This window comes from Drosophila miranda, chromosome 2 (assembly GCF_003369915.1).
Source record: "Drosophila miranda strain MSH22 chromosome 2, D.miranda_PacBio2.1, whole genome shotgun sequence".
Classification (NCBI taxonomy): domain Eukaryota; kingdom Metazoa; phylum Arthropoda; class Insecta; order Diptera; family Drosophilidae; genus Drosophila; species Drosophila miranda.
The window spans coordinates 338,553-352,345 of record NC_046675.1 but is presented as its reverse complement, the minus strand read 5'-3'; the positions used below and the strand labels follow the sequence as shown (position 1 = coordinate 352,345).

Sequence of the window (13,793 nt, the reverse complement as noted above, 5' to 3'; positions counted from 1 at the left end):
TGTATATATGTATATGTGTGTATACATATATTTTCGGGGCAGTACTCTATTCCCAGATATCGTATAATATTTTAGTTGGGAAACGTTAAAAGTTTTGCGTTACTTGACTTTTTTTCATATTTCAATTTTAGTTTTTGTTGAGATTGCATGCATTTTGATGTATGTATGTATTTATTTAGGTATTACTTGGTATTTGTTGCTTTTGTATAATAAATTGCTCTTGAATTTTACTATTAAAATTTCTCATAACTCGCCATTAAAAAATGCTCGTCCTTTTTTTGTATTTTTCGTTTTTTGTGTTTTTTTTTTGTGGAGTGTATAAATGATCTTTATAATATTTTCGTTAGTTTGGGTTTTTTTTTCTTCATTTAACATTTAGTATATGTATATTTGTAAGAATTAAACTAGAAAAATTCTAATCTGAGGTAATTATTCCATTAATTTGTATTCGTGTGTGTGTGTGGTGTGTGTTAGAGAGAGTGAGTATATCATATGACGCCCCCTCTGTCGAACGCCGAAGAGGGGGGATTGTTGGGAAGCGTGCTTAGCCTAGAGCTTACAGATCTACTTACATGTACATACGTACGCCGGGGGGTCCTTACGGGACCCGAAGCGATCTAGTTAGCGAATGATTAGCTTGGTTTACCTCGAAGCAGCCACAAAGTTGATTCTGGTTTGTTAATTTTGATCTGCTCTGCGAGCAACTTAGTTAGGGTTAAAGTTTAAAGGGTTTATCTTAGGGAAATCTTCTTGAATCTTCTCGAATGCTGGGTTGTGTAAATTTTGTCACAGTTATGAGTTTTCTTAGTGCATGATTGTTTCTTAGCAGCTGTGATGCAGACTCGGTTACAGTGTGGGTGTGAACTAAACCTAGATTAAGCTTACCGCAGTACAATATCCAAAATAGATCGATCGATCGATGCGATGCGATACGATTCCTATGCAAATTTTACAAATTTCAAGCCAAAAATATACCACATATCATTTCATTCTTTGATTTCAGATCATTTCAATTTCAAATTCAAATTCATTTCTCATGCTGTCACAGTTGGTGTTTCTGAATCCGAATCCGAATCCCTATTCGAATCTAAAATACACGTACAATATATAATCTCTTAATTCTCTTTCGAACTTAAGTGCTAAGCCAATGCTCACAGATGTCGAGTCTTCCTTTGCTTTGCTCTGCTTCTCCATCAATTTCAATTTCAAATTCAATTTTAATTTTAGCAATTACCAATTAAATATCACATGTCGGGGAGCTCTTTTCAAGGAAATCAAGTGTGGACAGTGGATCCAAAACGCAAACGAAAGTGCTTATCTGTGTTTTCTTATGCAAAATGATTGTTTCCTGATGTCAACCTAAGTGTAATGCCAATTCTTATCAACTACTTTTGTGGCTGTCTTTTGGGAGGAGGGTTCGTTTGAATCGAGTTATTCGCTTAGCCTAAATGAGTGCAAATGAGTGTGGGAACGGGTTCACTCGATTCGAATCGATATCAATGTTTGTTTGGTGTTTTCTCTTACGCGTGACTTAAGTCTAGTATGGAATGCGATGATAAGTATGCTAGGGTCCTCAGACTGTGGCAGTGTGTGTGTGTGTGAGAGTTGTGTGTGTGTGTTGGTCTGATGTTTGATGACTGATAACTGATTACTGATGACTGACATGACATGACGTGACATGAAGTGATTGCCCATTTGAATGCTGTACAATAATTAAAAATACGTATTCAAATTTACACTGAAAGTTCCTTGTTCTCTCCTCTCCTCTTCTATATCATCATTCCTTTCTCTTTCCCTATCGATTTATGTTTTTTTTTGTTTTGCATCTGAGGTATTATCGGGTGCTAAAGAGCCACACTCCGCGCTACAAACGTTTCAACAATGAGGTAGAATGTTTTGTTTGCTTTTGTTGCTTCGTAGTTAGTCTCTTTTTTTGCTGGAAGTCCTTGAATTCTTGATTAGTTCAAATACCTGAATTGCTTGGATGTTCTATATAGTACTTATTACTTCGTTTTCCTTTCGTTTACTCCTATTACAGATCACAACACCAACTGTCTCTCGCTCTCTATCGTGGAGTGGAGGACAGACAGTTGGCATTCTATACGTTATGGAGATTATACTTCAGATTTCAGTCAGTCAGTCTTTGGCAATGCATCTCTGGATACTCGATTTCGATTTCAATTTCGATTTCGATTCGGATTGCACATCACAATTCTTTATCGACACACACACGCACAGGATCAGTATAGTTTTGCTGTCTTGTGGGCCATCAGTCCTACAGTTATTCCTATTGCTATTGCTATCGTTGTGTAACTTAAGACTACGCTATCGCTAGATGCTAGACTACGTAATATATGATCCTACAAAGAACAAAACACAACATCGAGGGTTAAAACGAACGGGCACTGTTAAAACCTAAGTACAACACATAGACACGACTTGGACTTGAGACTGACTCGTAGACTTAGGGACTTATAGCGAAATAAATGGCAACGATTGTTCGACAATTCATACTTCGACAGCACGAGTGCACTTCAAATAAGATATAAGTTCATGTACGTGTACGTGTACGGCACGTGTACGGTACGGGGTAGCCTAATGCTACCATAAGTTATCCTTCTAACTGCTAAATCAAATACATAACTCTTTAGAGAGGGACTGAGGAATATGGGGAATGGGGCGAGTTCGGGCTTCCGCGGCTGGGGGATGCCTGTGTGGGGCCTTCGCTCGTATTGCTTGCTCAACACTCCAGTTTGCTTCCGCAGTTTGTTGCCGCCGTGAAGCCTATGCTAATTATATGGTACTCGTATCATGGGCTAGCCTTGCTCCGATGATGGCCCGATCAACCGACTGTTGGTCCACTTAACCAGCGGTTTTTGCGTGTTCCATATCGGTTCTGCTCGCTACCTGCTTATGCTACATACTCTAAGGATAATTCCAATACAATATCAATACAATACCAATGCAATGTAATATGCTCAAAATGTAAACCAAATTCGTTTCTAGCAAAACCTGTGGCGCCTACGAAGTGCAAGTGCCAAACTTAAATAAATTGGGTTCGATTGTATGTATCTTCTCGACCCGCTGCCAATCGAGCGGATGTACATACATAAGACTTAAATGCTAAACAAGTGCAGCCCATTGGGATTAGGATTAAGCCTATACAATTAAGGGGTAAAGCCTCAAAAAAACTAAATCAGGGAAAACGAAAGGGTTTGGATTTGGGATGGGTTAGAGTGGTACAATGGTAGAGGGGTAGAGGGGCAGGGTCTCTCACGATCAATGCTCAGGTAACTCAAAGACATCGACAATTAGGAATTACGAAGAATTGATTTAAGGTTTTGTACTTTGGCATGAAATCTTCAACTTAACGAGAACAAACGTGAACAAAAATTCGACTACAACATTTGACTTCCTTTCCTCTTCTGCGCTTTCAACTCAAAATTCAACTAAGAAATTGATTTAGTGCATTGGATTAGATGGGGATAGGGTTTCTATTTTGGGATACAGGGGGCACAGGTAACTCAGTAAGCAAGTTTGCTAAAGAACAACGGAAAACGAGACCAAATCCAGGACTGGGAAGTGGAGACTGGAGACTGTAGACTGGGCGGGAGTGGGACAAAACTGTTCCATACTGCATACTGGTGGGGCAATGCAGCCGGGCTCTAAGCTATATCGTTTAAGCTGCGATTAACATGTTCCTACGTCGTACATATGTTACGTACTAAATATATAAGTTAGTGGTTAGGTTAGGTTAGGTTAGGTTAGGTGGTGGTTGTGTCTATAGATGTGACTAACTGAGGTAGCTGCCAAACTAAATCGCAATCGGAGAGGAAACTGGCGGATCGGATCGGATCAGATTGGATCAGATCGGGACCGCTCCTTCATCAAGGTTTCCTGCCCAATGCTAAGCAATACATTTCGGTAAAGGTTTTTGAGTCGACTTCTCCTCACTGTACTCCTGCAAGACGGCATTCGTAATAATTATATAGATGTACATATGTATGTACGATTATGTTTGTAGGTTTATCATCAGTGCAGTTGCAACCAAAAATCAAATCAAATCAAAATGAAACGAACGGAACTTATTAAAAATATTTCATTTAATCATTTGAAAATTCAACAAAAATTCAATATTAATTGTAGTAATAATAATAATAGCAGAAGGAAGTATAATTTTTCATGTTTTTTTTTGTTTTTTTTTCTTTTTTTATTGAAATATGTATAATTAAATTTATTTAGGTTTCCATCCATGTAGAAATGAATGAAATGTTCAAATAATCATAATAAAAATCAACTAAAATATTGAACTAAATTACATTAAAAGTAGACATTCAAGAGATGAATTGCCAAATGTGTGGTAGGTGAGGAGGAGCAAGGGGATGGGGCGGGGGATACAACACTGGGCGAGGGATGGATTCCTTCTTCGGATCGTGTATAACATAAAAAGGTACAAAGTATATATATATGTATATTACACATTACGAATTATGCATAAACAAAAGTGTGCTAAGTGTATATATAATTAAACAAAAAATTACATTTGTGGGGGGAGCTTGAAAATAAAACTATAAATTTGGATGGGTTGGGGATACACTAGGATTTGGGATTGGCTGATGGAGTTGGGATAGGATGGGATGGGATGGGATGGTGTGTGGATACATTTGCTTCGGTGTTTCACTATTGCCTTGGATTGCGGTGGAAAGTGCCTAAACTTTTACCAATTTGTACATTGCGTCATCAGATGATCTGCGAGAGCTCTGAGGGAGCTTTCAAGAATTGGTTTTTAAGAATTTCGGTCAAAGTTTAAACATTTTTCTGCGATCGTATACAGAAGATCATCAAAGATGCATTTCACAAAAGTTAGTGTTGGAAAACGCGCAAGTATCCCGTTCGTTTAACACAAGAAAATAAATGGTTTTGGGTGGGGTGGGCGTTTTGAATTTTCTTGAGTACAAATTAAAAACTAAACAAAAACTGCATTTTATTGTTTATAGAATTGATTATTTGCTTTAGGTGTATATATTTTGTTTTTCCTGTGTGTTTATTTATAATTGTTTAATATGCATTTAGAAAACATTTTATATTTTTGTTATTTGTTATTTGTTATTTGTTATTGATTTTTGCTAAGGAGGTAATATAAATTACATTTTAATGTGTGTTTATTCTCTCTCTTACCATTTTATAGACTTACTCCGCCTGTCTGCTTGGCTGCCTGCCTATCTGCCTGCCTACCTGCCGTCGTCTACTATTATTTAGTGATTACTTTAGGAGCTACTAGAGTTAGTTATGATTTACTGCTATTTCTGTTAGGTAGAGTAGAGTAGAGCAAGGTGCCTTGGAAGTCTGACTATCATACTCTCTGTTTAGTGGGTGTGTGTGTGTTCTCTCTTTGTTTTCTCATTTTTCCTGGTGGCTGAGGTGGGCATAAGTTTTGTTGTGGCTCGACTGCTCTCCAGCGAGCTTTCTTTCTTTCCATCTTGCACATTTAACTAAAACAAACATAGAATCAAACTAAAACACGGGCTGACTTACGTGGTAGTTGGTGGTGCGGGGTGCTGCCGCCCTGCCCAGACCTAACCTGACCTGACCAGATCGAGGCCGGACTGGCCCTGGCCCTGGCCCTGGCCTTGGCCTTGGCCTTGGCTTGCGAAGAACTTATTACCAAATAATGTGTAGTATTGTAGGGCTAAAAGTTACTCCAATTAAATATCTATATAACTATGCAAATGTTAGGGTGTTTCTTTAACTGTCTAACTGTATAACTGTGTCATGTTTTTTGTGTGTGTGTGTTTTGTGGGGTGTTTGTGCCTATAAATAACGTCGTCGCTTTCCTCTCCTCTCGTTACTTCCCTTCCTTCTCCATGTATTATATGTTAGATTAAAAACCTTAGATTTAGTCGAAAATTATATACATATAAGTGTGCCAAACGTATAGTACGTATATACTGTATATAATCCTCTCAAGTAAATGCCAAAAAGTGTGTCTCGCTTGTCGCTAGTTTCTATCAATTTAGGTTTAGTTAGAGCATTAGGTGTAGGTATTAGGTATTAGGTATTAGGTATTAGGTATGGGTATATAAGGTATAGGGTTTATAGGGCGTATAGGGTGAGTACTTATCAACTTAACGGTAATTCTAGATTAGTATGCCCAACGAAGGAGTCCCCGTTATGGTTTCGTATAAACAAAAATGTACTATCACTCAGTTGTCCCTTCTTGAGTTGTGGAAAAATTGCTGGAGATTATATAAATTGTATTATTTGGTATGTAAAATGGCGGCAATGCTAAATGCCATGCCCAAAGGGAGGCGATAATTTCCAGAGTTCGAAAAGGGGCAGCACATGCAACTCCTGAACCGAGGGGTCTGTCGTCACGGCCCTGGCCCCCCACAAGAGGGGATTGTATTTCAAGCAAACCCCCACCAAAAGTCACCAATGGGAAGGGGAATATAAGGATATAGTGGTTTAGATAAGGTGGGAGGAAGGGCATTCACAGTTTATAAAAATTGGGGTTTTAAATTCTCTTGGAAAATTCCATGCAATGCATCGACGGACACAGACAACCGAGTGCGGCCATCAGCTCTTAACTGACGATCGACGCCTACGTCACGTAGCCTCACAGACAGCAGGATCTTTAACCGAGATCCGAGTCGTATCACGAAGGATTTGGGGGTTCGATTTGTACCTTTCGTACGGATATTCACAAAGAGAGTTGCGGGAGTGTAGCGGGGCGGGGGACTCACAGTTTGGCTGTTTCCGCGGAGGCATTTTCGAGGCTCGGGATGGGTTTTAGACATTTTCTCAAAATGTTTGTTTTCAACAGGGTTTCACAGGGGCTGAAGAAGGGGGTTTGTTTTGGGCCTGGCCTAGTCACATTTTTGGGTGGGAGTTTTAGAATTTTTTATAAAAATTACGTTCCTGTCGAACAGTCCAGTCACAGTGAAGAATGGCAACACAATCGAGTGTTGGGCCCTCCCATTTTTAGCAGAGATCCTGCCGGTGGAGGACCCTTTGGGAGGACCCGACACTCATCTCACAGATGATTTGACGAAACTTAGGAGAATAACCTTATGGGTAGGGGTTCGTATCGAACATGTGGGGATAGGGGAGCGGGATCGTTTAACACAGTTTCTGCTGATCTTTTTTTTAGAGTTTAGGCTGCCTAAACATTCTTTCACAGGGGGTCATATCAAAGGGGGGTTTTGCTTTTAATTGGATTAAAATTTCACAGGATCGAGAGTGGACATAGAAAGGATAGATCAGGATGGGAAGGGGCTAAGAGGAGGGATGAGATTTAAAGTTTAAGTTTCCCTAAACATGCCTTCACAGTTGGGGGTCATATCAAGGGGGGTTTTACTTTCAATTCGATTAAAATTTCACAGGTTCGAGAAGGGATGAAGATACAACAGGATCGGTAGGGTATAGAGGGGATAATCTAAGACAGTATTTGCTGATCTTTTTATGGGTTTAGGCTGCCTAAACATTCTCACAGATCGGGGAGTCATATCAAGGAGGTTTTACCTTCAATTCGATTAAAATTTCACAGGATTGGGAACGGATGAAGATTGGTTTGGTTTTGGTTTTGGGGAAAATCTAACACAGATTCTGCTGATCTTTAATTGGATTAAAATTTCACAGGATTGAGATGGGACATAGAAAAAGACAGATCAGGATGGGAAGGGGCTTAGAGGAGGGACAAGATTTACGGTTCAAGTTGCCTTAAACATGCCTTCACAGTTGGGGATCATATCAATGGGGGTTTTACTTTCAATTCGATTAAAATTTCACAGGTTCGAGAAGGGAGAAGGGAAAGAAATATAAAATTTAGAGGAGTTGGGGAGTTGAGGGATTCTTAGATTATTTGCGGAGGGGGAAAGGGGGACGGGGGAAGGGTATTGGTGACTTTTCTATGCACGAAATAAACACAAAACAGGAAACATTGAACCGCTCTATAAATTGTTGGATGTTTGCATACCCTTTTTGTTTTTGTTTAAATTTAGAAAAAACCATCTTAAACCTACTAAACCTATCGATGGCGAGTGCCCGCATGGGTGCCTGGCTGTCACCCCACCTTTAGAGATCCATCACATACGGCTGCTCTGCTAGTTACGTAACGACAAAGAGAGGAGAAACCCTAAACATACACATACAAACATACATACGTACATGAAGATAGTACAATATATCCTATATATCCTTAAACTTAACTAAATAAATGATCACGCTGCGCCGAAATTTTTAATTCTTTTTCCGATTTTTTTTTTGGGGGGGGTGTGGGGTCAGGGGTAACTTACATTGTAAGGAGAGAGAGAGAGAGGGGGTTTGGGTTTGGGGCGTGGATGGGGGTCTGATTGCTTGAAATACCTGTTGAGGGGGGAGTGGAGTGGAGCGACTCTGTTGCATGCGCTGCCCTGCTTCTATTTTGTTGCTTGTGCGAGTGGGAGGGGGGCTGGTGGGTGGGGGTCTAACTGAATCGTCAATGGAGAGAGAACTTATTCGATTGGAGGTTCGGTTCTCGTTTCGCTCACTAAAACTAGGAATAATTACCAATCGCTTAGGTAAAGATGTGCAACTTATCGATATTGTTGTTTTTGTTTTTTGTTAAATTTAGTTGATTTTTTTTTTGTAATTTTACGTTTCATAAATTGTAGCAAATGTTTCTTCTTCCTTCCTTCTATTCGCCTTCAGCGCCTACTCGGCCTCTAATTTATTCTGGGTTTTCTTTCTTTCTTTCATTTTTGTTTTTTTATTGAGCAGCACAGCATTTCTCGTGATTTGTTTAAACATTTTAATGCCTTGCCTTCCATTTTCGCTAAATAAAACTGTCCTTCGTCGTGATGTAAATGTTTTCTCTTCTCCTTCACTCTTCGCTCTTCGCTCTTCCGCTTTTGTTTTTCTTTTTCTCCTTCCATTTTTTTGTTTTGTTTGTTTTTACTTTTTGCTTTTTGTTGCTGTTCTTTTTTTTTTTTTTTTTTGGTAGGTAATATGTATAAAAATTTCCTTTATATAAAATAAAACTAAAAATTGCTTTTGTTTAGGTGTGTAAACAAACAAGAATATAAAAAAAACTCAACAAAAATAACAAAAAAATTGTTTTTAGTTTGCATTGTTTTCTCTCAGTGTAGGAGTGATTGTATGTGTGTGTGTGTGTGTGTGTATAAGGTGTATGAATGAGTGTGTCGTGGGTGTATAAAAATCAAATGACGATCTAAAACTATTCGCAAACCAGAAACAAACTTCAACGTTTGTTTCCGTTTCAAGTCTGCTCTAAAAATTGATTGGAAATTTTGTTTCTTTTTTCTCATAAAATGTTGCTCCTTTCTTCTCTCTGATTCTCTCTGATTATCTCTGTTCTTACTCTTTCTAGGGTTAAATTTCTCTAGAGTAACAATCGCTGCTCCATCCGCTGCTCCTCTGCTCCTCTCCGCACTCGTGTCTAGTGCATGTTGAGATAATCGTTGAAGAGCTGCATGCAAGCGGCGCCTCCTGTCGGCTCCTCGTAGATCTGGGGATAGGTGTGGGCCTGCGATGCCTGGCGACCCCCCAGGCCGCTGACACTGTGCCGCCAGATGTTGCCCATCTCCAGGAGCTCCCCCGCGGAGGAGGACGAGTTGGAGCTGACTTCCGAGGCATCCGCCTTGGCCTGGCTGCTTTGGCTGTGACTCTGGATGTGGTTGTGACTCTGGATGTGACTCTGGATGTGACTCTGGATGTGGCTGTGGCTGCCGCTGTCCTGGCTGATGCTCAGGTTGGACAGGAGATCAGTGAAGATGTCGTGGGCCTGGAGGCGCTGCCCCGACTGTCCGGGCAGCTCCCAGATGTTGGGCTTGCCGTAGTGCGTGGCGCCGCCACCGCCGCCGGTGCTCCAGCCATTCGAGGTGGAGCAGCCGGAGGTGGATGAGGCTCCCGAGGAGCTGGTCAGCGAGGCTGTCGGCGAGGCGGCATGCGGCTGCAGCTCCTTGAAGCTGCCGGTGTCCCTGAGAGGTTGGCTGCTGGGCGAGGTCTGGGCCGTCCACAGCAGCATCTCCTTGCTGTGGCTGCTGGCGGTGGGGCTGAGCGACGGCTGGGAGCCGCTGCCCGAGGAGCAGCCGCTGCTGCTGCTGCAGCCCCACAGGGCGGATATGGTGTCCGTCTGGCCCCAGGCCCCGTTCAGCTTCTGGCTGTTGTTCTGGGCGTTGTTGCTGTTGTTGATGTTGTTGTTGTTAATGTGATTGTGGCTGTTGCTGCTCGAATTATGGCTAATTAATAAGTTACTAATACTGCTGCCGACGCCAGACTGGCTTGAATGGTTGTTGTTGTTGCTTGCGTTGCCGTTGGTCAAAAGGAGGGCGCCTGCATCATGCCCCATCTGTTGCTGTTGCTGTTTCTGCTGCTGCTGCTGTTGCTGTTGCTGTTGCTGCTGGTAATCTCTCAAGACATCGTTCACGGACATGATGTTGCGTTGGTAGCTGCTCACCTTCTGAGGAGCTGCAGCGGGAGCTGGAGCTGCGGTTGGAGCGGGAGCAGCTGCAGACTGATGCTGCTGCTGCTGCGGCTGATGGTGGAAGCTGTTGATGCGGTAGTTCCCTCCCTCGCTGCCTCTATGGGTAGGAGCTGTCTGATGCTGCGGTTGCTGCTGCTGTGGCGGCTGCTGTTGCTGCTGCCTCCCCTGCTGCTGCTGCTGCTGTTGTTGTTGTTGTTGGTGCTGCTGGGCATGGGGATGGGCGCCAATTAGGTCCGGGTTGATCTGCTGCTGCAGTGGGGCCGAGTAGTCGATGGCCGCGTTGAAGATCGGCTGCTTCGCCGTCGAGGAGGCCGTTGGAGCACCTGGGGCACTGGCTGTTGCTGCTGCTGCTGCGGCTGCCGTGCCTTCCGGAGACTCCAACGGGGCCTCATGTTATGCGAGCGTCGGCAGCCGTGTCGCGGAGCTCTTGGCGTAGCAGAAGCTCAGCGGCTTGACAAAGTGCGTGTCCTGGGTGTTGCAGTAGGGGCATGTCACCCCGTGCGAGTAGTCGCTGTAGAAGCTCAGCCGCTGCTGCGGATGCATCAGCATCTTGAAGCAGTTATTGCACTGCAAAGGGAGTGGCAGAAGACGGAAATTACTCGGCGGGATAATTACACACGGATAACAGGATGGAGGACAGGAGTGGGGGGTCTTCCACTGCTTCGCTTAGACCTAGGACTCACCTTGAACCGCTCGGCGCAGCAGGGCATGGCCGCGAAGATGTCGTAGGCGTACATGGTGCCCAGAACCAGGCTCGAGCCATCCCAGGGCTCCTTGCAGAATCTGTGGGGAAGGGGAGAGACCGGAGGATAGGAGGTGTTAGAGTGTCCGCGACGGTGCCTCCATCCCATGCTCCAATGCTTACCTGCAGCTGATGAGGCGACTGCTGGATGTTCCGTCCAGGCAGCTCATGCACACAGAGGTCAAGTAGAGCGTGCGTCCCTCGTATTTGACCTGCAAGGGAGGGGAGAGGGGGCGGAAAAGGAAGTTTAGTACTGCGAAAACTGGGAAGCTATACTGGCAAAAGGTGCAGACAGACGGACGGACAGAACGGGGCGTAAAAGGCTCGAGGGCGGGGGTGGTGGGAACCAGCCGCATAATTCAACAGACGCCAAGGGGCCCAGACACACAAACAATGAGAAATTATTGCACGCGGAAGGAGAATGCGAGCTGTGAAAGAGGCGAACACGGGAATACCCTTTCCCCATTCGTCTGTATAGAATGGACAGAATAGTCGCCCCCTTTTAATCCTGCAAAGACTTTACTTCTTTTGAATGCATTTTCTGGCGAGCCAGAGCCAGAGCCCAGCCAGAGCCCAGGCAGGGCCCAGCCGGAGCCAAACTCTCCCTTTTGTTAGGGTATCGTGTGTCAGTAGCGCCAACTTTCTACTCTTCTCAGTGGGGGCGTGGCGGGGCGGGGCGGGGCTGGGGCTGCGGAAGTCTTTTGGAATTGAGCGCATTCTTCCATGCCACACAAAAGGACAGAGGCCGAGGCAAAGGCAGTGGCAGTGGCAGTGCGGCAATGCGACGCGACATAATAATTTCAAATAAAATGCAAAATGCATAAACTTGGCCAGGAGATGGCTGCCACTGCCACAGCCGCAGTCGCCCACGAGCCACAAAGAGAGGCAGAGTCAAAGTCAGAGGAGGAGGAGGAGTAGGAGCTGGAGGAGGAGGAGCACTCCCCGACAGTCAGGGACCAGGGCCAGGGCCAGCGCCAGGGCCAGGAGGGAGCCAATCCCAGGTGCGGCATCTGGCAATGAATTATAAATCCAGGCTTAAATTAAAGCCCAGCGGAGGAAAAAACCAGCCATAGCAAGGGGGGGTGGGCTAGGGAAAGCCCATAGAAGCGTAGGTGCCTGCCACATTGATGCACTCCGCCATGCAACAGACTGCATCTGCAGTTGGCCGGGCGTAATTATGGCCAAGGAGTCTTAAATGGGTCATAAATTGCACAGAAAGAGAGGCAGAGAGAGAGAGAGAGATACAGCCAGAAAGGAGTGGCAGCCAGAGAGGGAGATGGAGATGGAAGCGCTGCTGCCTCTCCGCTCTAATTGCATCTGAAAGTTCTCGCTGCTCAGGCACGTGGGCGAGTGAAAGCCGCGTGGCAGCGTGGCAGTGTGGCTGTGTGGGTGCCACATCAGCCACATTTGACAATTACAAATGATGAAGAGGGACAGCAGTACGGCGGAGAGCGGGACAGGGGCAGAGATCATAACTCACCTCGATGCAGCCGCTGGAATGCTGCTTGGGGCTGAGGAAGAAGGAGCCATCGACCAGGGGATAGCGGTCGAACACGAGCAGCGGCTCCTCGCACAGAATGCAGGACACGCGGCTCATGTGCGACGTGGCCAGGGAGGAGAGGATGAAGAGGCGCGTCTCGTCGTTTCCATGGTTGCCCTCGTCCTCGATCTGGAAAGAGAAGATATCGAAAATGTTATGGTGCGAGATGTTGCAAGTTTAGTCAACCCAAACGGGGTAGCCGAAAGCGGGTATAATTCTTTGTTTTGTTTATATTTATTGTTTAGGGATCTCCCAGTGGCATGCCACGCGCAGTGGCAACCAACATTGCTTTCCCCCACTGTCCCACGGTCGTGAGGTGCCACTGCGGCCAGGTGGCGGCGTCCAATGAACATTTTTAGCCAATATTTGTGTGTGCAGTGGGACCCACGAGCCACCAGTCTAAGCGCCAACAAATGAACCATAAAATCCAAACGTGCTCTGCCACCCAACGGGGGAGGGGGAGGGGGTGGGGGCGGAATGGTTATAGAGGCGGGATCCGTTGTCTAAGCCAAAGTGGCTAACACGTTGGCCAAATTGAATGCACACACACGAGCACAAGCATAGGACCAGGTAAGACCACCACCAGGACCAGGCCAATTCCCAAATCGATAATCAATATGGCGAGCCAGCAGTCGCGTCCCTTCCGCCCGCCCCTTTCCGGCATCAATGGCAGTCCTGCCTCTGCCTGAAGGAGCGTGTAATAAAGCCGTCAAAAGGCTAAGGCCAGAAGGTGTTGAAAGGATCTATGGGACCTACAGGGCCACCAAACCAAACCAATAACCAGCTAACCCAATGATGAGGGAATAGTATTTGTGGCATCATTCGGCTGGCCCTGCACCTGACCAGACGGAATAACAGCACCCACACAGACACAGCCACAGCCAGACAGAGAGAGAGAGAGAGAGGGAGAGAGAGAGATAGAGAGAGAGACAGACAGTTGAATAATTTAGTGAAATGAAACGAAATAAAGCCAAAGGACACGTAGCCCCAATCAATTGCAGCTCGGGAATGTCTCTGGGACAAGTTTA

At 44.8% G+C, this 13,793-nt stretch overlaps 1 protein-coding gene across 1 annotated transcript in view; it reads right to left on the bottom strand.

Annotated features, from left to right (window-relative positions):
• Nucleotides 1–8,420: 8,420 nt before the first annotated feature.
• Nucleotides 8,421–13,793, bottom strand: part of LOC108156280 (headcase protein) — an 81,190-nt gene continuing 75,817 nt past the window's right edge. The window contains exons 3-6 of the mRNA XM_017287653.2: nt 12,706–12,894; nt 11,349–11,437; nt 11,167–11,266; nt 8,421–11,050 (exon numbers count right to left, since the gene is read on the bottom strand). Coding sequence (XP_017143142.2) covers nt 10,877–11,050; nt 11,167–11,266; nt 11,349–11,437; nt 12,706–12,894 — 552 coding nt within the window. The 3' untranslated portion in view covers nt 8,421–10,876. The remainder of the gene's footprint in view (nt 11,051–11,166; nt 11,267–11,348; nt 11,438–12,705; nt 12,895–13,793) is intronic.